Consider the following 26,524-nt stretch of genomic DNA (forward strand, 5'->3'; position numbering starts at 1 on the left):
GCTAGACCCCCGCTCCCTATCACGATCTATAGTCGACACAGCCACCCTGACTGCCCTATTTTGCCATATAAATGTGAATACCTCCCGCTTGTTTCATATCCATTTGGGGACGTCTACGTTTAAAACCTGAAACTGGTACAGTAACCTAGGTTATACATTCATTTTTATAGCTGCCACCCTCCCTAATAATGATATAGCCTGCAAGCACCATAATCCCACCGCTGCACGAATAGAGCGTAACACCACAGGGTAGTTGGCCTCATATAGATCAGAGAACCTCGTCATTGGCTGTATCCCTAGATACCTGACACAACTCAATGCCCACTGAAAAGGACATATACCCTTCAAACCCTCAACCCTTTCTGATGCTATATTTAGGTTTAAGGCCTCACATTTGTCTCGATTGATCTTAAAACATGACAATGTTTTATATTCTTTGAGAAGCCCCATAACGTAAGGCTGAGATGTTTCCGGTTCTGAAATCGCCAACAGGACATTGTCCGCATAGAGCAATTTTATTCTCCTTCCCCAGATAGCTGATCCCCTGAACTCCCCGGTGAGCCCGCAACTTAACCACAAAGATCTCTACTGACGGGGCTAATGGTCAGGGCGAGAGGGGACAATCTCGCCTAGTCCCCCTATGAAGCCTAAACCCACCGAGAGATGCCCATTCACCGATACTCTAGCATAAAGCCCTCGAAATAGGGTTAAAGCGCTGTATAAAGTCCTCTACTAGCCCAAATCTGCCCATCGCCGCGCACAGAAAGGACCACTCTACATGGTCAAATGCCTTTTCGGCATCTTAATATCCTGCAAAGAGCTTTCTATCTATATTCAAAACTGCAATTGGACAGTAAGAAGCGCAAGACTGAGTCCTTCCTCTCTTTATATATTAACAAGACCCTCACCTCCTTGAACAAGTCTAGAGCCACCCCTTCCTTCCACTTCTCATTAAAAGGGCACAGAGCAGATCCACTAGCTTCCCGGCAAATGTTTTATACAATACCAAGATGAATCCATCCAGCCCTGGGGATTTGCCAGCCTTCAATGGTGCAATCGCGCCCAGTACTTCCTCTTTCAGAATCTCACCTTCGGGATCTGCGAATGTGCCGCCGAAGTAACAGGCAGAGAGCAGTTTTCAAAAAATGCCTCAATCCCCTCCTGCAATGGAGTGGCCGAGGAATACAATTCCTTATGGTGCATGTCAAAGGCTTCATGTTTCCCTGCTTTACTCCTCATAGTCTCCCCTCCTGGTCCTTATATCCCACCCAATAATAGTCTGCTATCCTTACCTTAGGTTTTTATGCTCAGAGGTTTCTTGCCTTATTCCAATGTTCATAATACTGTCTAATTCACATATTAATCTGGGAGCGAACCGTTTGCGAGGCTCGGTATACTTTACGGGACCCTGTAGCCTGATATTTCCCCTCCAGGTCTTTCACTTGAGCTATCAGTCTTTCTGATTCTAACTTCCTGATGTGATTCAGTCCTGCCCCCTTCGATATCAAGACCCCCCTCAATAAAGGCCTCCCATCGAATTCCTTCCCTAGTTCGCCCTTGCGGGTTATTCTGAAAATAATCCTTTATTTCCTCCTCTATCTCCCCCATACCACTGGGTCCTGCATGAGTGCACCGTTCAGTTTCCAGGGCCTACCTCTCACTTCCTGCCGTCTCAGGGCCCATGATATGATATGATAGGTTATTTATAACGCGCTTAATACCCAGAGGTTTCTAAGCATGGACCCGGGGATCGAACCCGTGTTGCTCCGTGTTGTCTTGTTTCCAAGTCGAGCATGTTTCTCCTGAGCTATCCTCCCGAGACATGAGAGACTTACTGCAACATGATCTGAAAAGGTGAACACCCCCATCGCCGCCTTCTCCATATCCCCCAAAATCCCCTCACCAACCATGATATAATCAATTTGTGAGTACATTTTGTGCACATGCCAGTAAAATGAGAATGCCTTAACATCCAGATGTGCACGCTGCCAGGAGTCAATCAGACCTGCATCTACCAACCCCCTCCGCATGGCATCTGAAGGCTGTGTGCTCCCTTCACATCTCCCTCTGGACATATCCCAGTTGGTATTGAAATTCATATTCAGAACCCCTGCTAGACTCATATGTCCTGTCAAGAATGCCACACACACTGAGGCAATAGACAATAAGGTTCCATTACACTAACCCTCCAGAAACGCATCTTCCTTCCTTGTCCACCTTAGATTTGACCTTTCTAAAGGTGACTTTCTTCCCAATAAAAATGCCTACCCCTTGGTTGTTCTTCTTGGCTAATGCAAAGAATTGATGCAGGAAGTGCTTGGACATCAACCTCCCATTATCTTACCTTACTAAATGCGTCTCCTGGACGCATGCAACATCCACCTACTACCTCCTTAGCTTCTGCGGAAGTTAAGGCCCTCTACATTATAGGATAGTGCTCTGACTGGTCATCCCCGTCCTGGAATGTGCCCTCGCAGCCTCTTAATCTGTGTACTCTTGCCCTCCCCCCCCCCCCAAGACTCCAAGCAGGAGTCTACGTGGATGAACAATGGTAACCATTTTAACTCCTGCCAACTTGCCACCACTAAACAGAAATCCGCTGGACCAGTGACCCATGTTCCCTCCACCCTCACACTTGGGCTTGTAACAGAGGTTAAGACTCCACTCGTCTGCAGAGGTACATCATTCGAAAACCACTGTGGATGAACAATAATGACGCCACCCAAACCATATAGCCCCTTCCTGCCCTGAACTGCCCTCCTCCCAAGCCCACGGTCAGATCATTAACCCGTTCCCCTGGGGCCTTCTGCTAAGCCTCCTCCGCTTACAGTGCCCTTCCAGCTACTCACTCTGCGGGGCCGGGCTTGTCCACTGCCTCACCCCCTTCTGGGAAGTTGGTTGCCCCTGCAGGGCCAACTCTGTTTCCAGTAAGCTTAACTAGAGTGCTGTAGCCTTTCACCACAGCTCACAAGGAGCTGGCTGACTCTTCACTTTCCCTCCTCCCTTGTCCAGCACACTCACTTCTAGTGCCCCTCTACAGCCTACGAGCATCCTCTGTGGAGCCTCCTCCGTCCACAGCAGCACCCAGCTCCCTTGCTCCTGCTGCCCCCTTCAGCAGCGTGCCATCTGCCGACGTATGTTTGGAATCACCACCGGGGGAACGTGGCTCTGTCGTCTGCCACTTCTCGGCTCCTCTTCCCTGTGCCCTCTACGCCAGACCAGTTCTGGAGGGATCTTGCTTCCTCTTGCCTTCCTGCATCTCTGCCGCTGCCTCAAACCAGTGCAGGCGCCTAGGCAGTTACTGTTCCGCCCACCTTCGCTCTAGGTAGGCCTCCCATGCCCACGCTCTGAACTGTGATAACGGCTCTCTACCAGAGCCGGCCTCTCCACTCTTCATGTCCTGCGCCGCACATGACTTAATAGGGGTGTTCATAAGGGCGCTCGAAGCGCCGTGCTTACTGCTCAGGCCATTGCTCCTCTGGGCTTGTGGGAGCGGCCAAGTCAAGTGGCCATGTTGGACGACACTGGCCACGCCTCCCTTTCCATCCGTTTATAATGAAATGCCCTTGTTCTTTGAAGATGATTTAAGCTTTCTCTTTCTTCATTCAAGATGATGTATATTTTTTTAAGAAATGATGTATTAGCAACCAACTCGTGTCCAGTAATCTGACGATATGGGTACAAGGGCTGTATGCAAATGCTTACACTTTGGTCTGACAGCAACTGATTGTTGGTGCACGCACCAAAGGGTCTCGCATAACATTTGCTCTGGTCCAGGAAAGGTCTTCTTCCTTCCCGATGTCTCTAGAGGAACACTGCCTTAGCATTTATCTTTAGCCTTTAGAATGACTGGCTGCCTCATACATATAGGAGTCTTTCGACATGAACTGTTTTGTTAACAGCAGTTTTACCTAAAGCCAGAATCTTTATAGAAAGAAGGGAATTTGGGTTTGATTGCGCAACAGTTGTCTTTCCCTTCAAATAAGGGTACATGGTGGAACAGGAGTGCAGAGGAACCCCCCCCCCCCGGGAGGCGCCATGGGTATGTCTTGGCCCAAACCTCCTACCTAATCCTTAGAACAGTTATCTGGGGTCTGTGCTCTGTTTAATGGAGATACTTAAGGGGGACTTATACAGAAGGACTGGGGCCCCGGGGCAAGCCACCTACTACATAACTACTACATAATGCAACCCCTGGAATTGGTACATGAGAGAATCCATAGAGCCCGCCCAGCGTCCCCACTCTTATCCTGCAACAAGCCTTGCAGCCACGACTTCAGGGAAATACTCTTGTTAAAGACCATCATGAGATGTATTATATTAGAGGAAAGGACAGTTCTCCAAGGTAAAGCCTCAGATGTAGAATGGTAGCAACCTCAAACACAAAACACATCAGTACGAGAATTAATTTGTATAATGTATTCTAAGAGTCAGTGTGGTGTGGAGTGTGAGAATTTCTTGCTGTGTTCTCCAAGGGCAGAGAGATCTAGTGGTAGTCTGTCAACTGGGCTTCAGAAGAAAGTGAGTGCTTGCAAATATTAGAAAGTAAAGTTGTAGGGTGAACACATTTCTCCAGCATGGGGTCTGGCATGGATTCACATGCTCATGAATATTCCCCGTCGTCAGGCTGGGAATCCTCGGTAAAGAAAAATCAGTATCAGTTTCGTTTCTGATCTGTCTTTCGTAGTAGTAACCAATCACTGATCTCTGCGTCATACTGACCACAGCCAATGACTGCCATCTCCCTAAGCCCCGCCTCTGGCAGCCATCTTCAGATTTTTACCGCACGTTCAAGTGTTGGGATCCTCGTGCTATTGCTCTCGAGCTTTAGTGCGTTTTTCACGCTTTTCATAGGAAAATGTTCTCTTTTTTCGGTCAAAAGAGCCTCAAGCTCCATCGTTTCTTTATCCGATTAATGGGGACCCATGTTGGATTCTTCTACGCCCCTCAAGGGTGAAGATTTCGTCCAGCCACGCTTTTGGAGGACTCGAGAAGTTTCTCAGGCCCATCTCGGACATGGCCCAGGAGAAGGGAAGCTCGACGCCCGGAAAGCTGTTAAGGGTCTGCCCTGGATGCCAGCTTGAGAATGTCTTTAAGGTGGATGAACACTCCCTTTGCCTCTACTGCCTGCATTGAGGACAAGACGCACGTGGAGAAGGACTGTGCGTTTTGCGGCAATATGTCGGAGCGGACCATGAAGGACCGCCATCTGCGTCTCGCCAACTGGCTGGAAGGGAAGAGCCCGTCAGGCGAGAAAAAGAAGTCCGAGCGGTCTTCTAAGACCTTTGAGGGCGCCCCGGTGATGGGGGCCCAACAGAAGGCCAAGCACCGCGAGTCCGCTGGCACCGGGAGCGCCGAACGGTCAGGCTCTACGGTTGCCAGGCAGGGCGCATCCTCCCCAGCGCCATCAACCACGAGCCAACGTTCTGGCTCGGGTAAGAGGAAGGCCGAGCACCCGGCGAAGCTCCTGGAGAGACCCCGGTAGAGCTCGAAGGCCCCATCGGAGGGGGAGCGAGGCGGTGACCCTCCCCCCAAGGAGAAGGCGGTGAGCGCACCTAAGGTGGTGAAAGCCTTGATCCACCCTGCCAAGGCCTCTATCGAGACAGTCGCGGCGGCCCTGGCTCAGCCTGTGGAGGCTTCACCAGTGGAGGCAACCTCGGGCCCAGAGTCTCCCTGCCACCGCGGAGGGAGTCCTCTTTCATGCCCATCGACAGGACCCCCGTGAAACCTCCGACGGAGAAGAAAAAGGGGGGGCAGGAGGTCGTCGTGGATTCGGCCTCAACCTCTGAAGAGGAGCTGATCGAAGTCTTAAGCCACGGCATTGGCGTGGAAAAGACCAGCCTGTCGGGAGGGACCCCGACGTCGGAGACGACGATAACGTCAAGGGTGCCGACGAGGCTCCTGACCACCCGTCGGCATCCCCTCAACCAGTGCCGCAAGACAACTCAGCGGCCATTTTTTTGGCTATACAGTCCTTATGCTCAGAGATAAGGACGAGATTGCCGTTACCACCAATGGAGGAACCGCTCCCGAGGGGGGACCCGGAGCCAGGCCCTTCTGGGAGCCCTCCTCCTAAGAGAAGAAGGATTCATCCTCCACCTCCTTTTCAACCATCGCGCCCTGCTCAGCCCTCCTCCCCGTCCACGACCCGTGGGAATGATACGGGGACGGACACGGCCGCGACGGGTACAGACGACGAGGTTTACGACGAGGATCTTCCGTCGTCACCTCCTCCCCGGACTTCCCCGCCCGACGAGATTGGATCGTTTCATGCCATGATCGCCAGGGCATCCGAGCTTTTCCAGCTCTGCCCGGAAGAGAAGAAGGAAGGTTTCCTTTATCAACGGCGCAAGACCAAGAGGAATACGGTCCTTGGTGTACCTCTACTGGACGATATCTGCGATGAGGGTCTCGCCCTCCTCAAGAACCCATCCACAAAGCCTGCGAGAAGGGATCGGTACGAGAAGAAGTACCGGGTCCCGGACGCGGCCCCCTTGTGCCTTCGGGCACAGCCGACCCCGGACTCGGTCGTCTCCGCGGCGGCCAGGAAGAAAGCGGGGGGGGGGCTTCGGCCTCTACGTCAACCTCCCCCCCGGACGGCGAGGGAAAGAAATTGGACACAATTGGACGCAGAGTCATTTCATCGGCAGCAACTATGATTAAGGCTGCCAACGCCTTGGCTATCGTAGCCCGCTACGACAGGGAGTTGTGGTACAAAATCGCCCCCCCTGCTGGACTTTCTACCGGACGACGAGAGGGCGGAGGCCCTAGAGATCTTGCAGGAAGGAGAAGTGGCGTCGGACCACGCCATTACGATAGCGACGGACATCGCTGACACTGGGTTTCGCCAGTTGGGCAACAGCGTGTGCCTTAGATGGCGTCGATGGCTCAAGGCAACGGACTTCCGGCAGGACGTGCAGACCAGAGTTTTGGACATGCCGTTCGACGGGAGCAACCTGTTTGGGAAAACAGTGGACGATTCCCTACAAGCCATCAAGACGGACACGGAGACGGCCCGGGCTCTTGGTGTTCTCCAGCAACGACGGCCGCCCTTTCGGAGCACCGGAGGCAAGCAGGATGCCTCCAAATGTTCCGGCGGCGGATATTCCACCTATCGTCAAGTGGCCCGTTCGTCGTCACAGGAAGCCTACAGGGGACGAGGCAAGTCAGGCGGACCCCGCTGTTGTCGCCAGGGAGGACAAGGCGGCAAAGCCTCGTCGAAGCAGGACTGAACCAGCCGTGGGGTCAGGCCCCCACCGAAGCATCCTGGTGAGAGGCTGGCTGGCGAACTTCGTCAGCGTGTGGGAGTCCATCTCCACCGTTGGGTGCCAGCACGTCCTGGGTGAGCTGGAGGAGGGCGATTTCCTATCGTCGTTGGATTTGGAGGATGCTTACTTCCATATCCCCATCCTAAAGGGACACCGAATGTTTCTCAGATTCGTGGGCCAAGGGCGTCACTACCAGTTCAGAGCCCTTCCCTTCGGATTGAGGTCGGCACCCAGGGTGTTCACCAAGTGCCTCGCACCGGTGGCGGCGCGGCTGCGCCTGGAAGGGATCCATGTCTACCCCTACCTGGATGACTGGCTCATCCGAGCAAAGACAAGGGAACCCACCGCGGAGCATACGGCGAGGATCATCCAACTACTCACGGACCTGGGATTCTCCATAAACTATGCCAAGTCCCACCCGGTGCCCGCGCAAGACGCACTGTTTCTGGGAGCAAACTCGACACAGTGGCGCTTCTGGCCTCTCCGTCGGAGGAAAGGACGAGGGCCATCTTGGGCAAGGTGCAGCGGATGCAGGTTGCGGACGCGGCCAGGGTGAGATCCATCAAATCTCTCCTCGGAATGATGTCTTCTTGCATTTATCTCATCCGCCTGTGCAGGCTTCGGATGCGCCCGTTACAGGAGTTCCTGGACGCTCGCTGGATTCAGACAACGGGCAGCTTCGAGGACAGGATCACACTCGACGAGAGCTTCCGACGAGCGATCCGGTGGTGGGGCACCCGTGCGCATCTGACGGCGGGCATGGATTTCCAGACCCCAGGCCACCAGAAGACAGTGACCACGGATGCCTCCCTGGAAGGGTGGGAAGCGCACACCGAGAATCTGCACGCGAGAGACCTCTGGCTTCCGATGGAGAAGTCCCTCCATATCAACGTCCTGGAGCTCCGGGCAGTGTTTTGGGCCCTCCGGTCCTTTCTTCCGTCCCTCAAGGGCAAGGTGGTGAGGATCTTCACCGACAACACCACCACCATGTTCTACATCAGGAAGCAGGGCGGTACCAGATCCCCAGCCCTGTCCAAGGAGGCGCAGGATCTGTGGCATTGGGCCGTCGCCCAAGGGATGTTTCTGGTGCCGTTTCATCTGGCAGGAATAAAAAACACCATTGCCGACTCACTCAGCAGAGAGCTGCGCTCGTGCCACGAGTGGGAACTATGACAGGATCTAGTGGACCGCCTCTTCCGACGGTGGGGCACACCCCAGATCGATCTGTTCGCGACGCCGACGAACTCCAAGTGCCGGAGGTTCGCCAGCAGGTTTCCCCAGCCGAGGAGCATGGGCGATGCTTTCTCGTTCCCCTGGGAGGGCCTGTTTCTATACATGTTCCCTCCATTGCCGTTGCTGATTCGGCTCGTCAACCAGCTCAAGAGGTCACGGTGCAGGATGATCCTCGTCGCACCTGCGTGTCCGAGGCAGATATGGTTCCAGGACCTTCTGGACTTGTCAGCGTCCCCGTCAATCAAGCTGCCAGTGGACGCGGATCTTCTCTCCAGGGAAGGATGCGCCATCCTCCATCACGACCCGAAGTCGCTGAACCTGCAGGCCTGGCTCCTGCAGCACTAGAGTTTGGAGGCTACGACATACCGGCCGACTGCAGAGAGGTTCTTGCAAAGGCCAGGGCGTCCTCAACTCTTAAATGCTACGGACACAAATGGAAGAGGTTCTCTGTCTGGTGCCACGCACAGAAGATTAACCCTCTACGGATTACGGCTCCTCAAGTACTGCCGTACCTACTGACGCTGGCCAAGGCTGGATTGGCGCACGCTTCCATCAAGATTCATCTTGCTGCGATCTCCCGATACACCAGAACCACGGGACGGACGTCTTTGTGGTCTCATCGTCTGGTGAAAGAATTCATGAAGGGACTGTTCAGATCGTTCCCGCCGGTGAAGGCTTCGGCCCCGGCGTGGGAGCTCAACGTGGTGCTGACCAAGCTCATGGGACCTCCGTTCGAGCCTCTGCACTCAGCTCCGTTGAAGTTCTTGTCGTGGAAAACAGCGTTTCTTGTGGCCATCACCTCCGCACGACGGGTGGGAGAGATCCAGGCCCTTTCCTGCAAGCCCCCGTACTTGACTTTTCACGACACGAGGGTAGTGCTCAGGACGCACCCCTCCTTCATGCCCAAGTGCCGTCGGACTTCCACCTCAACGAACCCTTGGTGTTGCCTGTTTTCTTCCCGTCGCCAGCTGAAAGGACTTTGCACTCGCTGGACGTGGCTAGAGCGCTGAAGTTCTACGTGGACCGCACAACGATTTTTCGGAAGACGTCACAACTTTTTGTGAACTTTGAACCTGTCAATCAGACGAAGGCTCTCTCAAAGGCTTCCATTTCCAGATGGCTCTCCGGCTGTATCATGTACTGTCATCGGTTGGCAAACCGACCGCTTCCCGGCCGTCCGAGAGCCCATATCACCAGACCGATCGCAGCTACCACGGCGTTCCTATCTGGTGTGCTCCTGCTGGACATCTGCAGGGCTGCTACATGGTGGTCGACGCACACCTTCACGAAATTCTACTGCGTCGACTGGGATTCCAGGGAGGAGTCCAGGGTCGGCCAAGCAGTGCTGCGCAACCTGTTCGCCTAAGGTGAGCCTGGTGAGAAGGTAAGAGATGCTTAATGTTGAGTTGTTGTATTGCTTATTGTTGAGCCTGTTGCCACCTCCCGTGGTTGTGCATGTGTGTACTGCTATGTATTATTTTATTCATGAGCATGTGAATCCATGCCAGACCCCATGCTGGAGAAGGAACAAGTTACTTACCTGTAACTGTTGTTCTCCAGTATGGGTCTGGCATGGATTCACATGCGAACCCTCCCGCCTACCCCTCTGCGGCTCTTCACTTGGTCATACTGCCACTTCACGTGCTACCAAATCTGTAGATGGCTGCCAGAGGCGGGGCTTAGGGAGATGGCAGTCATTGGCTGTGGTCAGTATGACGCAGAGATCAGTGATTGGTTACTACTACGAAAGACAGATCAGAAACGAAACTGATACTGATTTTTCTTGCCGAGGATTCCCAGCCTGACGACGGGGAATAATCATGAGCATGTGAATCCATGCCAGACCCATGCTGGAGAACAACAGTTACAGGTAAGTAACTTGTTCCACACCGGCACTGCAGCAGATAGGGCCCTGCCGAGTTGCCATGATAGTATTGTCTGAATCAAATATTGCAGCCAGCCTTTGGTGGCATAATTATTTAAACAGTAGAGAACATGACTGTTGGGGAGTGTGCAACACAAGTCATGATGTCATGTGAGAAAGAGAGGGAAACACAAAGAAAGGAAGTGGAGTCACAAAGAACTAGCCAATTCCATGACAGAGTTGAGGAGCAAAGAACCCACCCAATCTCTGGCATGTTGATTGGCCTGAATCCAGAAAAGCTGGATTAAAAAGAGGTAGATAGAGGCCTTCTGAGTTGGGATGACATGGCATTTATAACGCACCTATACACAAGTGTTTCAAGGCGCGATGAGGCAAGGGAGGGGGAAACAAAGGGAAGACAGACCACGATCCTAAAAGGCCAGGTGACATTGAGATCGCGCAAGTGCATGGGAGGGCGAAAGGAGAGGGGGAGGGGGCAGTGCAGTATATAGGTAAAACAGTAATAAATAAAAACCAATAAATTCAATAAATAAGAGGTGCAATCAAGGGTGGCAAGAGCAGGGGTAAGTGCAGTCATCAGGTGTCCGGTGCTGGTAGGGGGCTGTAGGGATGCAGAGAACAGCCCCTGAGTGCAGGGGGTTTGCCAGGGGGGCAGTGTAGGTGTGCAACTGGCGGAGAGGGGACCTGGGCCCGAGAACAGAGGGTAACCAGGTGACCAGTGCAATTTCAGCTCCAGCCAGTTCAGCAGGGGAGAGGAGGAGAGAAAGCAGAAGCAAAGAGGAAGGTCTTGAGGTGCTTCCGGAACAGGAGATGGTTCTTAAGTTTCAGTGAGGCAGGGGGGCTGTTCCAGAGGGGGGGCCCCAGCCGAAGAAAGAGATCTGCCACCAACATGTTGCTTGTAGAAGCGACTGGCCCTGAGGGAGTTGGAGGCAGATGAGCGAAGGGATTGAGAAGGAAGATATTTAGGAAGAGAAAGTTGAAGGTATTGAGGCCCCAGAAGGCCTTGTGGATAATGCAGAGGGTTTTGGACTTAATCCTCGCAGCCACTGGGAGCCAGTGCAGAGATTTCAGTCCTGGAGAGATACGATCCCTGTGCTTGAGGCCAAGGACAAGTCTTGCAGTCCTGTTTTGAATGAGTTGCAGAGGGCGGGGTGTAGATGCAGGCAGATTTAGAAAGAGGCTGTTGCAGTAGTCCAGCCTAGCGAGAACCAGAGCTCTGGATACAGTGAGCTTCTGGGGGAAGGAGAGGAAAGGAAGAATACCTCTGAGGAGGTGCAGCTGGTAGTGTGACTTCTTAGAGACATCAGAGATGTGAGGAGAGAAGGAGAGGGTGGAGTCGAAGATGACCCTGAGGTTTTTAGCCTCACAGGTGGGAGCAGGGAGAGGGTCAAGAGACGCTGGCCAGAGAGTGACAGGATAGGAGGGAGCAGGGGTGCCAATGAGCAGAATCTCAGTCTTACTGGCATTAAGGCAGAGATAATTGGCGGCACACGATTCCTGGATAGCAGACACTCGGAGAGGAGAGGTGGCTGAAGGGAACCTGAAAAGGAGTGGAGTGTCATCCACATAGCACTGAAACTTGGGGCCGATCGCAGCAACGTGTGGTGGGCAAGAAGTGCCAGGTATTGGTTGAACAGCCAGGGAGAGAGGTTGGACCCTTGGGGAACACCACAGGTAGAGATAAAGGGGAGGAAGGACCCAAGTTGGACCTGGGTGGGTCGATCAGAGAGGAAAGAAGTCCGCTAAGCCAGCGCCTGATCAGTGTAACCAAGTTTATCACGGTCACGGTTGAGCAGGATGTCAAATGTAGAAGAGAGATCAAGTAAGATGAGAACACAGGGGGTGTTGGAATAGAGGTTGGAGAGCAGGTCTTCATGGATGTTCAGGAGAGCATTTTCTGTGCTTCTGGCGACAACCAACAGATTCAGTGTGGAGATTAAACTGGGAGATGGCCAGCTTTTCCAGGAGTTTGCCCAGGAAAAGGAGTGATTGCGATTGGGCGATAGTTAGCTGGGCAGGACGGGTCAGCAGAGGGTTTCTTAAGAAGAGGGTGCACGAGGGAGTGCTTCAGAGGGAAATGGAAAACACCAGTGGCAAAGGAGTGGTTGCAGAAGTCTGTCACAGCAGGATGCAGGGTGTCAATATGGTCCTTGGTGGTTTTAGAGGAACCGGGTAGAAGCTGTTTTAACGAGACTTTCATAGATCAGACTTGGCTAGAATCCTCGTCAGCGGAGAACTGGGGAAAGGCAGAGAATGGGGGAGGAGAGGTGGCCACAGAAGGGCCAGAGTAAGAGAGGAGATGAGAGTAGAATGGGGAGGCGGAGAGGAAGAGAGAGAGGACAGGATGTCCTGAGTTTACCGATGAAATGAGTAGCCAGGGCTGTACAGAGGGCCTGGGAGGGGACAAGAGAGGTGGAGACTGCAGCAGGATTGGCCGGCTCCTTGCAGATTTTAAAGAGTTTGGCCGAGTTGTTGGATGCCGCAGAGACACGGGCCTGGATGTGGGCTCTCTTCTTGGTGCGGACAGAGAGCCAGTATTGCCTTTGGAGCAGGCAGCAGGCCAGTTTGTCAGTGGGAGTACAGGAAGCACACCAATTCCTCTCAGCCACCCTGCACTTGTGTTTAACGGTGACGAGGTCTGAATCGCACCAGGAGTTGCACTTGGCTTCGGGCTTCAAGAGGATCCTCATGACAGGGGCAAGAACATCAAGAGTATCAGATATAGCAGAGGGGAGCATAGAGAGGGCTCTGTCAGGGTGTGAGTCAGCGAAAGCCTCAACTAACACGCTTCACGGGTCGGATAGTCGAGAATGTAGGTGGCAGTGCTGGGATTGGCTTGGCCTGAGGGCTGGAGAGAGTGAGCTGGGAGGAAAGGGGAAAGTGATCACTCCAGGAGAGAGGAGTGGTGAGAGAGATAGAAAGGGGAAAGTCTGAAGAGATCAGAACATCCAGAGTGTGCCCTGTAGAAAGTGTGGGGCCAGAGGGAGAATATAAAGAGAGAGAGACATAGAGGTTGCGAAAGAGTCCAGAGGAAGGACATGAAGCATCCAGGTGGATGTTAGTCTCCAAGAAGGAGGAGGAGTTGAGTGGTTGAGACCAGGGGGGGAAGAGGAGAGGTCCGCCCACTCAGAGAGGAAGGATGAGACTTGCCCAGTTGGGGGTGCGGGGGAGGAGAGGAGAGACCACCTGACCTGCGTGGGAATGACAGAGGCTGGAATCCACTCATGGAAGATCAGGGCTACACCCCCTCCGGAACAATTGGACCTAGGCGTGGAGAGGATCTTGTAGCCATCAGGAAGGAGAGTGTCAAAGCTTGTGACGGATCTGGCCGAGGACAAGTTCTTCAAGGAGGCGGCAGATGTCAGAGGAGTGTTAGACAGCTAAGCGAGAGTTGAGAGTGGCAATATGGAGAAGGTTGCCATCCTTGAAAGACTTCCGGGGAGGGGTACAAATCAGAGGTACGCCCTGTGGAGGTGCAGAAGAGGAAGGAAGAGAGAGCAAGGTACCCCAGGGGGAGGCAAGCGAGTTGTGAAGGGAAGAAAGGGGACCGCAGGAGAAGAAAGGAAATTGATGAGGTGCGGGAAGCGTCTATCAAAGAAAAGGTTGGCCTGAGGGCCTTGGACCAAGACGGTACCATTCAGGTACACATTAATGATAACCTTAGAAGAGTGGAAGGAGGACAGGAGGGCTTCTCACCGGGTGCCATCATTAATGGGACAAGTCGAGAAAGGAGAAAGCACAGAGACCATGTGAAGAGTCCATAGGTCTGGCGAGGGAACGACAAAGAGGATGTCAGTGAAGGTTTGCCTGGAGGAGGCATTGGTATAGGTGTCAGCGATAGGGAGGCCTGGGTGGGAAACCAGGATATCCTTTTTAAACTTCTTCCTACCAGATTTAGTGAGAAGAGCAGGATAGTCGATAGAGAATCAGTAGACAGAGAGCACCATAGAGTATGTAGGTAGAGAAGAGGAGGGGTGAGGGGGTGCGGGGGGAAACACAGGGAGGGGCACAAGCAGACGAGACCAGGAGAGACGCAACAATAGTAGACAATTTAAACAAGAAGACAAGAGCTCAGACAATAGTAGAACAGTTGCTGGATGGAAGCTTTGCGAGAAGTACTATTATAAAGTAATTTAAACAATGGAGACAGAGACAACTGGGTCTGAGAATCCTGTCAAGTGGGAGAAAGGCCTAGGTTTCACAATGGAATTTCAAATACTTTCACAATGCAATTTGAAATACCACAGAAAACACACCTAGGTCTGAGAATCCTGTCAAGTGGGAGAAATGCCTAGGTTATAAACTGAGATGGCTTTGACAGTGCACATGTGTTAACAGAGAATGTAGCAGGTGGAGAGTAGAGTAAGTGACTGAGCCAGATAGCGTACTTTAGCTTGATTAGACCACAAGGTGACCTTGGTGCAAAGAACCTGCTGCCCACTATAATCCACGAGTTGGCAAAAGCCATAGTCCATTAGAAAGAAACAGAATTTATTTAGTTTGCTGAGGACTATAGTCCAGGTCATGGGAGAAATCCTAATCCAAGAATTTGGAGACAAGCATTGCTACCCTGGCAGGGCTGGAGCTTGACAGGTGCTTGAGAATGCAAAGAGAATGTAGTAGGTGTAAGCTATGGAGGTAGACCCCCTGGCTGGGAGGAAATCATTTCATTCTGAAAAGTACCCAGGTGGGTGGGGAATAAAGATGGATTCTGCTTGATACTTGTTGAAAGCGTCCCCTAGGGCACCAAAGCACATTTAAAAATCATGATAGCAGTGTTCTGTGTTTACATCTACAGTTCCCATGAGGTTTACATGTTTTCCGGAACAACTGTCAAGGCCCAGGAGAAAGCGTGCTGCGTTGTTTTAAATGGCATGCGACAGAGAAAAATAGAGGATGGTTCAATTGTGGGACACACCCAAGATCTTGTTGATTAGAGCAAACTAATTGATCTATTAGGCTAAGGCATTGGACCCTGGCACTACGTTTACATACTTCATCATACTGACACTGTTAACCATATTTTTCTGTCATCCATTCAGAGTGTGTGAGCTTCTCTGTTTAATCCTGGCCCTTGGTCTCCAGGGCAAAGTTAACATAAGAGTCAAGTAATCTTGTCGTGGAAGACCTTGATAAAAGACAACAGGTGGTGGGTTGCCATATATTTTGGTTATTTTCCTCAGAATAATGATTTGCTGTATACCACCAAGTAAGCTGTTAAGGGGTTTGTGCAAAGCCATCCTTCTCGAGGGAAAGACATGGTTCCAGCTAAAAGGTAGACAAAACGCTCTTATGGCTAGTTTTGTCAGAGCAGTCGGCCTTCCCTTAATGAAGCAAGGAAGGCGGGTGGGCATTAACAGTCAGTCGCAATAGACACTCCAAGAGCGTACACTATAAATGTATATTGAAAAATATATACTCTTTGTTATAGGATTCCACGTAGCGCATACAAAGTACTTCAGGATCAATACACTAGAGAGAGGTGAGTGCAGACCCACCCAGATTTAAACAAACCTTGTTCTCCTATGCAGGCTCAGTCTCCAACAATTATCGAGAATCGTATTTCATTATTTTTTTGGTCACTCTGTTCTAGATTGTAAAACATTGGCTACTTGGGATTTTTTTTTTCCATCACTGACAATAGCAAATTTTAATGTCTAAAACTACCTGTGTCCTGCATCTAAGATAAAAGAAAAATGTTGGTATTCTTCCCTTGTTCCTTTAACTTAAGGAAGGGTGTTTTCCTGATTGCTTCAAGACTGGCCTTGTACATTCTGGGTTCCATCCCAGTTGTAGTACCAAGACAATTACCCCACACGTTTTGGATGATGTCTATACACTGTTAGATGATGGTACAGCTTGCCTTTTGGTGCTACTTGACCTGTCGGCACCACTTAATATGTTTGATTATGAAATACTGCTGACAATTCTGTCTTGTTAAATGTGCAGTTGGGGCCCTGACCGTGCCTGGTTTCCGATCCATTTTTATTTGCAAGAAAACAGACTGTAGTTCTGAGTCAGCAATGCTCTGATTCTTTTTTTAGTCCCCTTTGGGGTACCAGAAGGCTCCATTTAAGCAGCCATGTGTTTTAACATTTACATGCAACCCTTGAGCTATTTAATTGACAAATACAGCATTTCTATCCATCAGTATGCCGAGGATACCTAAGTGTATCTCAGATTATCGTTTTGAAGTGATGTTTGCTGTTGATAGGGTTGCTCACAAAAATTGGAAGCTTGGATGACCTCCCATTTTTTTTTAATTTAATTGTAGTAAAACCAAAAGTTTTTTTATTTTCCCATTCTCAGCTATTTTCCACAGCTGTTTCTAACCGGAGGTTGCAAAGGTTTTTGGTGCCTCTGCTGAGCTTCCTCCCACTGGTAAATCTCTTGGTTTTTATGCTTGATTCTAGGCTTTTATTCCTCATGTGAATGTGAAATCTGCAAATGTTTACCTTTTTAGCCTTACGATCAGTGAAACCTTTTTATCTGATGTCCATTTTAGACTTTTAGTACAATCATTGGTTTTATCAAGAATTGATTTTGGTCATTTACTTTTTATTGGTCTTCCTCAATCTACCTCAGCACCTCCGAAATGCTGCCTAGTTAGTGACAGGTGCCAGGAGGTTTGATGATATCATACTGATTTTAACTTCTCTATACTGGCTTCCTGTAAACGCTCAAATTGTATTTAAATTGTGCATTACATGCGAGGCAATTGATTTTAAAACGCCATCCTACCTGGCTAACAAATAAAACATTTCTGGTGGCTCAGGTAGTTGTGATTTATGGTAACTCGATGTTTCCCATCATTCTTGCTGCATTTACTCGTCCGAATGGTCCTTTTCAGTTGCGCATTATTTCACGGTCTACCTTCTAATTTACGAAAGACACCAGATTATCTCAAATTTAGGAAACGCCGGGATGCATGGCTATGTACCTCTTCATTCTGAATTTACTCTCATACTTTTTAATACAAGTTGGTTTGTTACTATGCTATCCTGTTTTTCAGTATTTTAAATGGTATTTTTAGGATTTACTGTATGTTATCCTGTTCTTTTCTGTAAATGTTAATTGTGCATGTTGTATTTTATTATATATGTTGCCTTGTACAGCACTCGGGTGCACTTTGCGCTCCATTCAAATTCTTAATAAAATATAAATAATACCTTGGAGGAGAAAAGGGGTTAACCCTTATATAAATGCCCCAGAAAGCCACCACATTTTATTTATTTTTATTTGCATTTGTTATGCGCTTATACAACAAGTAAATTGTGTTTCAAAGCGCCCACATGGCAACAGGGAGGGAACATGAGATGAAAAACAGAATATAGACTGGAGGATATATACACTGGAGGATAAAAAGAGGAACCTACTATGCCTTGTGAGTATTCAGAACGTGCAAGTGCAGAGAGAGAAGAGGGGAAGAAGGAGTGGGGGTAAGTGCTGAAGTGTCCATGCTAGTGGGTGAGCAGCAGCTGTAAGTGCCAAATAAAGTAAGTGCTATGGAGTGTTGAGCTGCAATAAGTGAGTAACTACAGGCCTACAATGGCGTAGGCCAATCAGTGCCGAGGCAAGTGCTGTGTGTAAGCAGAAGCTGAGGCGATTGCGTTAGAATAGTTAGATTAATACCAGACCTACATGTTTTAACTACACTCCTATGACCCACAATGTCCAATTTGAGGTAAATCCCCCTTTTCATCACTTTTTGAGGAGTTTGGGTCTGTGGGCTGTGCACATGACCATAGGAATTTACAAGACAATGTCCATGGTCAAGCCATTGATATGGGTTGAAGCCATGTACGTGGGGACACTCTTAAAGCATGTCAGCTTGCGGTTCAGAGCTCAGCCAACCAGAGGAAGGAAGGAAGAAAGGAAGGAAGGAAGGAAGGAAGGAAGCAAAGCAGGATTTGAGCTATCCAAGTCGATGATGACTCACATTAGAGTGGGTTTGCAACAACCCAGTACTCCAGGTCAGAGTGGATACCGGATAATATATTGGGGCATGAGATCAGGAAATTACAGCACAAGTTTCTCCGAATTCGGCTCAGAAGAGACTGGAAACTGTAATTACAGGGTTTCTTGTAAAGTGCCCGAATCCTGATCTGATGCTCGAGTCTTCAAATCTGGGGCCAGCAATGACCCAGATGTAAGAAAAGAAGAAATGATGTACCCATTATGATGACCCAGACATCGAAGCAATGTTGGGGAAGAGGTACCAGGAGGATTTATGAGGCTGCCCAAGGTGATCCGGACAGCTGAATAGGGAAAACTGGGCAACCAGCCAAAAAATAACAGGCCAGGAACAATGGTTTGGGGTAGCACAGGACATGCCAGGACTGAGCTAAAGCAGCATAGTGGTGACCCACTACTCTTCCGGGCTAGGGAAGCTCTCTACCTCAAGGCCATTGGTCCAGAAGGCTTTCATAAGGAGGCAATACAGCAGCAACAGTGAAACTGCCCTAGCCAAAATAGAGGACCCATGAGGATGATGAGGAACAGCCAAGGGAGGAAGTCCAGCAGCAAAAAGAAATCTGGGCAAGAGACAAAAGAACCAGGGCATAGCCCCTATGACCAAACCTGATTCGAAAAATCAGTGGGACAGAAGAACCACCAAAAATGGAATTCTGTCCTAACACAGGAAAGCTTTGTTTGTTGTTTACCATTATTTTGTTTTAAAATGTTTTCTTTTTCAACATATCCAACCCTCTTTCAACTATGAATACATTTCTTACACTGTAATTGTGTATGTGGAGTGCTCTGTTCCTCCTCCACAATGAAATCAGGGCAACATCCCTATCTATCTTCCTTTTACCAAAAAGGAGAGGTTCGGGGAGCACCTCCCTCATTCCCTGCACAAATTAAGAAAGATATTTGGTGGAAGGAGGAGGGGGTGGCTCTGACTGTGGGCCATAGTCTAATGAAATTGCATGAAAGGACCACATTTATCTTGCAGGGTATGACAGGAGAAAAAAAAGGATGATTACTTTGCTTAGTTATGTAAGAGCCCCCTTTCTCAGCCTATTTGTCAACAACCACACACCCCAAACATAAATGTTGAATTTACTCCAAAACTACTTTTGAGGCAAATGATTGATGTACCCCAAATCTAGACCTATGCAAAAAAATAAATTGAAAGTGTTGCCGTTCTTGCAGGCTGAACAACCAGATAACAAAGGTGGAGTGGTACCTTGTGGAAGAGATGCTCGCTCTTCTGCAGGTGAAAAAGCATGCAATTATTCAGGGACTGGTTCAGTAGCTGCTATAATTCTTTACATTTATGCATACGTTGGCGTAGTAACTAGAACAGTACAAGTCTGTTGTGTTCTAAGTTTGAATTAAAAAATGTATGTTTTAATCTGGTTGAATTAAACAGTTGAGATTTCATTTGAGAGTTTGTATTTTTGACCTGTGTTCTGTAAATGTTTCCTGGTAGTTAGCTCTTGATATGTGGAGAAAATTGATGATCGAACCCCTGCAAAACAACCTCATACGAATGCTCCTGCGAGAAATCAAAAAGTGAGTAATTGACTATTTGCTACATATTTAGTTGACATTTCGAGTAGAATCTCAATTTTGTATTTATTCAGAATGTTTTATTGAAAGGATGATAAAATTAGAAATCATTAAACGCACTCCTTAAAGGTAGTGCACATAACTATCGGAAACAATTTTGATAGGCAGAGATCTAACACAATTATGCTTGTCAGGGAAATAGATTTGTGGTGTTTGCGATACAGAGTTAATGCAGATGCATGTGAATACACAGACATCCAAATGAAATCTATACAAGGAAATTGGGAGGACTTATTATGAAACCATTGCATTTTTTGGGCTCCTACAGAATTCCTCCGATTATGTCAAATTTGGGTTTTTTCTCTAGTGGCTTAAGACGGCAGTCTTTAGGGTGCTTGAAAGCATTCAGTCAACAATGCTGTAAAATTTTACCTGGAAGTTTTTCTTCCAGACACAGTGGATGTAGAGCGAGTTCTTAATAATTGCATACATTTTTTACTTTCTCTGACTGTATCAAAGAATGTTCATACTGTGGGAACAGCGGAGTGTTTAAATATATTTAAAGCCCTCTGTGAGAAATGTTGTTCTTGTACCTTACCAAAGGTTAAACAAGCAGAATCACAACAAAGATCCTCAAACTGGCATAACTCTTTTCAGGCACAAATGTACAATACATCGTAGCTGTCTAGAAAAGATGGACCAATACAGGCAGTGCTTCAGATAGGATTTTGAACTGGGAGTATTTTACTCCCTATTTTTTTATGTTGGGAGTAAAATCATTTTTTGGGGAATAAAAATGTAAGTCCATTTCCCATTTCTTGACTTCATTACTAATTGTATACCATGATACCCTCCCATAGTCTTCTATTTCTCTTAATAGGGCTGCAAGGGAGAACCCAAGGTGGACAATGGACAATGGGGAGAAGGATGTTGTCTGCAAACAGGCTATGCTTGTATTCCCGTCTCACCCCATGGGCCCCACCTCCGCACCCCCAGCCCCACCTCGGAACGCTCTACAGTCCCAACTTCCCTGATTCTTTTTGCTAGCGATTGTATGGCCTAATAGTGGGGACAGTGGGCAGCCCCATCTTTTCCCCCCTCCAGAGTATGAATGTATAATTAATATTACCCTTGCCTTTGGGATCTGATATATTGCCTGTATCCATGTTTTCCAATTTGGTCATGCTTTTAACAATATTATAACTGGGTTTACCCTCCATCTGCCTCACGTGGGATATCAGGTTAATCATCTTTCTCAGTTCATTTGCTCCCTGTTTCCTAGGTATGAAACCAACCTGGTCCAGGTATACTAATCTTGGTAAAGCCTCAATGAGGCCGGAAGCTAGCATTTTAGTAAATATTTGGGCATCTCTATTAAGAAGGGAGATCAGCCTTTAGGAGGTGTAGGAATTACAGCTTTTATCAATTAAAACAATGTAGGGGGATCCTTTAACCTTTATGAAGAGCGTTCGCTCTATCAACCTAGGGGCCAACCGGTTTAAGAACCTCTTTAAAAAAACAAAATGGGGATGAAACCCTTCTGTACTAGGTGGTTTGCCTAGATTCATGGCTTTCCTGACCCCCTGCTCAGTAATGGGTTCCTCTAGTTTTGCCTGCTGTTCCTCTGTACTTTTGAGTAAGTGGAGAAAAGTATTCCGTCATGGTCGTCCCGGTCATGGCACCACAGTAGAACCTCTCCTAATACCTCGCAAAACCATCTTTTTTCCCTGGAATCTGTCAACTTTCAGCACCCCTCGTCTTTGATTTCTGCAACTCTCCTCTCTGCCCCTGTCTCTTAAGCCCCTTAGGTAGTTGGGTGTCTGCATTATCACCTTTCTCATAATAGTTCTACTCTTTGCGATTGGTTTCAATGATCAAAGCATCTTTAATTTCTTTAAAGGTTTTTTTTTAATAAACTAAATGCAAAAAAGGTAAAAAAAAGCACCTTTAATTCTTCCCGTTAATCTTTTATTCGACCCAACTTTTCCTTGTCTGTGGCCTGTCACCTTGCAGCCACCTTCCATAGCCCTTATCCGCTTCGAAGTCACTGCTCTTTGTCTTTTTTTTTATTTCCTTTTCGGGGATCCTTCTGCTATTAACAGCCATCTCCGATCTTGCCAAATTTGCTGCCACAACTCTTCTTTCAGACAATGGCGATACTGATTTTGATGGAATGACAGAGGACAGCGTAGCAAATAGCTCTGTAAGCTTCGGGGAGGAGGTTTACAGTCCATCACAAGCTATTCAGTCTATAGAGGTCAAATTGGAAGCCCTACTTACGCTGGTCACAAAATTGGCTGAAAATCAAACTAAAACCACCTGTCATGACCCTCGCCCAAAACCCCCTCTGGCAAACCCATTGGCCAGGTGGAGTCAGGACTCGGGCCTCTAGAGCCTGGCATCCTCTTCCAAAACCCTCTTGGGGCCATTCCTGGCGCCTATGGCGCCAGGCTCATACACCATGAAAAACATGTGCTTAGGAGCTACTTAATGTGTTGTCAGCCAACATGGAGGCATCCACAAAGCTTGGTTTCAAGGAACCAAGCTATGCGGTCTAGTGTTTTGGGTGTGGTAGCCTAGGGACTACTTTACCTGGACTATTTTGTTGGGGCTATTTAAACCACACCCGAGCAAGACAATACGCTCCGCGTTACTTTGCAGCTTGCAACGTGACGCTTACCGTGTCCAGCTATTCCCTCGAACCTCAGAGAAGCAGAACCTGCAAGGAGACAAAAGGAACATGATTAGCAGCAGCATCTTACTTGCAGTCTTCATCTTTAGCCACTCGCAGCTACTGAGAACAGCTTCCTCGAATCTGCATGCCTCCCGGACTGAACGACCTGAAAGAGGAAGATAGAGGCAACATTAAAGAAAGCGGTAGAGACATTTGCAAATTACAAGCTGCTCAAAAGGCTTACCTGGCTGGTCGCCTCTCGGCTGGCACCACTCTGGACATTCCACTCGCGCTGAAGAACACCGCGACCTACAAGGAAGGAAAACACAGGTTCGCAAAGGCACGACTTCGCAGCGCTGCGCATAGCGCTTACTTACCGCATCATAGCGCTCTTAATGCACCATCATTTACCAGCAGGGCTCAACCAAGCCAGTTCGCCGCGCTGAAGCTCCGCATACCTAAGGGAGAAAGAGACATTTTAAACAAAGAAAGGCTTGCAGGATAGCAACAAAACTAAAGAACAGCAATAAGACCTACCTGAACAATATCAAACGGGCCGGCGTCAGTGAAGTAACTGCACCGCACACGCCCATGAAAGACAACGCGCCCCTGCAAAGAAGGCAGGACGGAGAGCACACCTAACTCTACCACAAAGTGAGGAGAGGGTGCCAGAGGGACTGAAATCATACGGGGGGGAGGGAGGATACTTACCCCAGTCGGTCAGTCTTGAACACAGTCCTCCTGTATTTTCAGGCAGAACCTTCCCCGCAGACCACATCAGGGCAAAGCTGAGAAGCATACCAGCGAGTAACCCGGCTGGGTGGCGTCCCTGTGGATACCAGGTGAGCGTAACACCACCTCGCTCTTGGGTGAGGTCCTACAGCGAATGGCTTTTGGTGTCCCTTCCCTAGGGAAAAAGCTCTGCTTTCGGAATAAAATAGGCGGCTCTAAGGCCTTGGGGCCCAAACCCTCCAATAGTAAACGGGACATTGCCACTGTCATTCCTCCTGTTTCACGGTCACCGGGTAAAGAAATCAACCAAGGAACCACCCATTGAACAAAGTACTGTCAACATTGTTGCCTATTCCGAGTACCACGCGTTGGAAGTGCTCTGTGCTGAGCTGTCAATGCTTAATAGCCCTTTAGCAGTGAGCCCCGACAAAGTAGATGGCAGTCTTCAACCAAGGCATGTATCAGAAACCCGGGGGGGACCAGTTAGCCGGTCTTGGGCCACCCGAATCTAAAGCTAATCCTAAACTTGTTCAGGGATATTACACTATTACAAATGAGTCGGGATGGCATGGTAAGGCGGGTCCATTTATGCTGCCCTTTAGATGACTGGGTCACCATCGCTGGGGGCAAGAGGATGGCGGAGTGTTTGAGGTCGGAGCAAGACTGTAAGGATCATGGACCGGGGGCAAATGGTTAATGTCGATCAAAATCGTAGTCCTCAGCCAACCACCAGCGTCTCCACCATTCCATCAAAATCCAGACCGTCTGGTAAGGGCTATAGCAGTAGGGGAACAGAAACAAGATCTGGTGAGAGATGGGCATCGGCCGATGAGCATCATCGGCTTATTGGAAGGTGCTTACATGTGGCATAGTCTATACAGGGTACTGACAGGATTGATTTCACCCGTCTTGGGCCGGAATCAGCTAAGCTGTATAATCTACAGGAATTCAACCACACGAGCGATAAAATTCATCTGTTATCTAAGCTCAGTTTGGTTGAATCGACACAACGTACAGACCAGTTTCGGCAAGGGCAGGTTAATGGGTCTAAATATATTAAAATTGTTGAAAGATGCCCTACTGATTCCAAACCATTTCTAAACTGAACGTGGTTATTCCAACTTTTCAGTTTAATCTCTGCGCTTAATAATTTGGCCAACACTGACATTTCATCTCTTGAACTGCCCAGAGTAGATAGCCTTACCAATTGGGTCTTGGTGACTATGGCCTCTAGCAAAGCAGCGCAGATGATCTGCCATCATACTGATGATTTCACTGAACTTGGCTTTGAGGTGGCTATTTTCAGACCTTTAAAGCAATGGACGCTGAATATGATTTGAGACCAAAGGGCGTTTGGTGTGCCCCTCATACTGCCACCTCAGAAAAGTCACAGATAAGGAATGGTGATTGAGAAGCTGGCACATGGTTAAACATTTCTCCCTAAATACATTGATATAAGCCTTGCTCTCCTACAATTTGTTTCATTTCCTGGAACTCGCGAAGACACAGTCCCTTCTTGTTACACAGCGAGGGCCAGGTTCATCTGTTGAATGCTAACATTTTCTTCCTACAGAAGACTTGGTTGACAAGCATGTTTGATTTAGATGGCTTTACGTTGCTTTTCAGTTTGTCTTAAGATCCCTCTCGCAGGGCGTCCTTAAGGCAGCCTTTGCAAGGGCACCAAGTCTGCATATAATTTGAAACCTCACGAGGGCAGGTGGATGCACAGTAACCTTCTCTGTGGGGTCATGTACCCCACAACTCCCCTTTCCACACACGTCTATCTATGACCCCCCCCTCGGATGGTGGCTGTACTGCTTCCCTTAAGGCCACTGTTAAAAATATCCTACAGGAGTCGCACACCATAAACCACAAGGGTTCCATTGTTTTGACAGGAGATTTCAATGTGGATTGTGTGGCTGGCACAGGTCCTGTGATGGTCTCCAAGGCCCAACTGGGTAAACTGGGAGGGGACTGGTGTGACGTCCTTGCTGAATTCGATATGGCTGCTATGCTCACCAACAAAGGGGGCTATATACCTACATGGTCCAAAGGACCATATGAAAGCAGAATTTACTTTGTTTTCACCAAAGTCAAGCCCAAAGCCAAATTAATTGCTAACCCTGTGGTTAATCTTCAGGGTAATTGCCTTTGCTGGACGGCCGCCACCATCAACGATAAATATTAAGTGGAGAGGCTAGAGGCTCATGACTGGCAGCTTGGTCGCTTGGTCAGCATGTTCAGCTGTGCCCAGGGTATACACCTCCCACGGTGGAGACCCAGTCTCACGTCTGGTGTGATCTGAGGCGCAAATTGCAAAAATGAAGAGGAAGTTAAATAAAGCTCTGAGGGTCATTTGCCGAAATAATAACCTGGAATCTGCTGGGAAGGGTCGACACCCGCCTTGTTAGATCCCTCTACAAGCTATGTAGCCATTGTCGTGGCACCTCCCAACGCAAATTGGTCCTACGTTAACAGACTGATTTTCACCAATGATTCTATGAAATGTTGGTATGTGATAAGTATTGCTTTGGCTGGTGCCGCTTCACAGGTGGGGGGGAGCGGTTTGGGCCTCCCAGATAAAAAAAAGATCTATTGGGACACTAATGAATTCCTTGATAAAGTTCCTAAATAATCTATGACTGGATCTCTGGTATGGCAACAATGTAAAGAAACTGATTATGTGGGGCTCATTGGTAAAATGAAATCATCCTGTATGGTAGGGCCTGATGGCATGAACAACAGCCAGCCACTCCTTGCAGGTCCCTAAACGCATGCGTAGCGTTTCGAATTTACAACTAGTTTCAAACAAAGAGATTACCATCTGTTCTCCCTCGTTGCTGGACAATTCCATTATACAGCAACCGTTTTGCAGTCATTTACAGACGGCGTTGAAGGCTCAGGCTAAGTTGCGCTGCCTCTTCACTTTTCAAATACATGCAGCGCTGGATCATCTTAAACTGCATGGGGCGCCCTCCAGGTTATGTTTTAGTCCTGAATTGTCTCGCGTGACTGGCCACACTACACTGCATAGATTTTTGCAGCAGCTAGGTTTTCATCAGCATGGTAACACCCACCTCCTGAGGAAGACGTTCAGTTAACCACCACTACACGTCGAAACCGGTCGAGAGAAAAAATTCTACAGGGATGTGATCTTTGCATTTGTTCTTCCTATCCACCCTGACAATAGATTGTTTGTGAATTATTTCTATTGTT

At 48.8% G+C, this 26,524-nt stretch overlaps 1 protein-coding gene across 1 annotated transcript in view; it reads left to right on the forward strand.

Moving 5' to 3' along the window:
- The window catches only part of CUL2 (cullin 2), a 1,882,542-nt gene that overhangs the window by 692,433 nt on the left and 1,163,585 nt on the right, over window positions 1–26,524 (forward strand). Inside the window, exon 7 of the mRNA XM_069648039.1 lies at window positions 19,823–19,905. Within this exon, the coding sequence (XP_069504140.1) occupies window positions 19,823–19,905 (83 nt within the window). The remainder of the gene's footprint in view (window positions 1–19,822; window positions 19,906–26,524) is intronic.

Source organism: Ambystoma mexicanum, chromosome 2q, assembly GCF_040938575.1.
Source record: "Ambystoma mexicanum isolate Mex_15411 chromosome 2q, UKY_AmexF1_1, whole genome shotgun sequence".
Classification (NCBI taxonomy): domain Eukaryota; kingdom Metazoa; phylum Chordata; class Amphibia; order Caudata; family Ambystomatidae; genus Ambystoma; species Ambystoma mexicanum.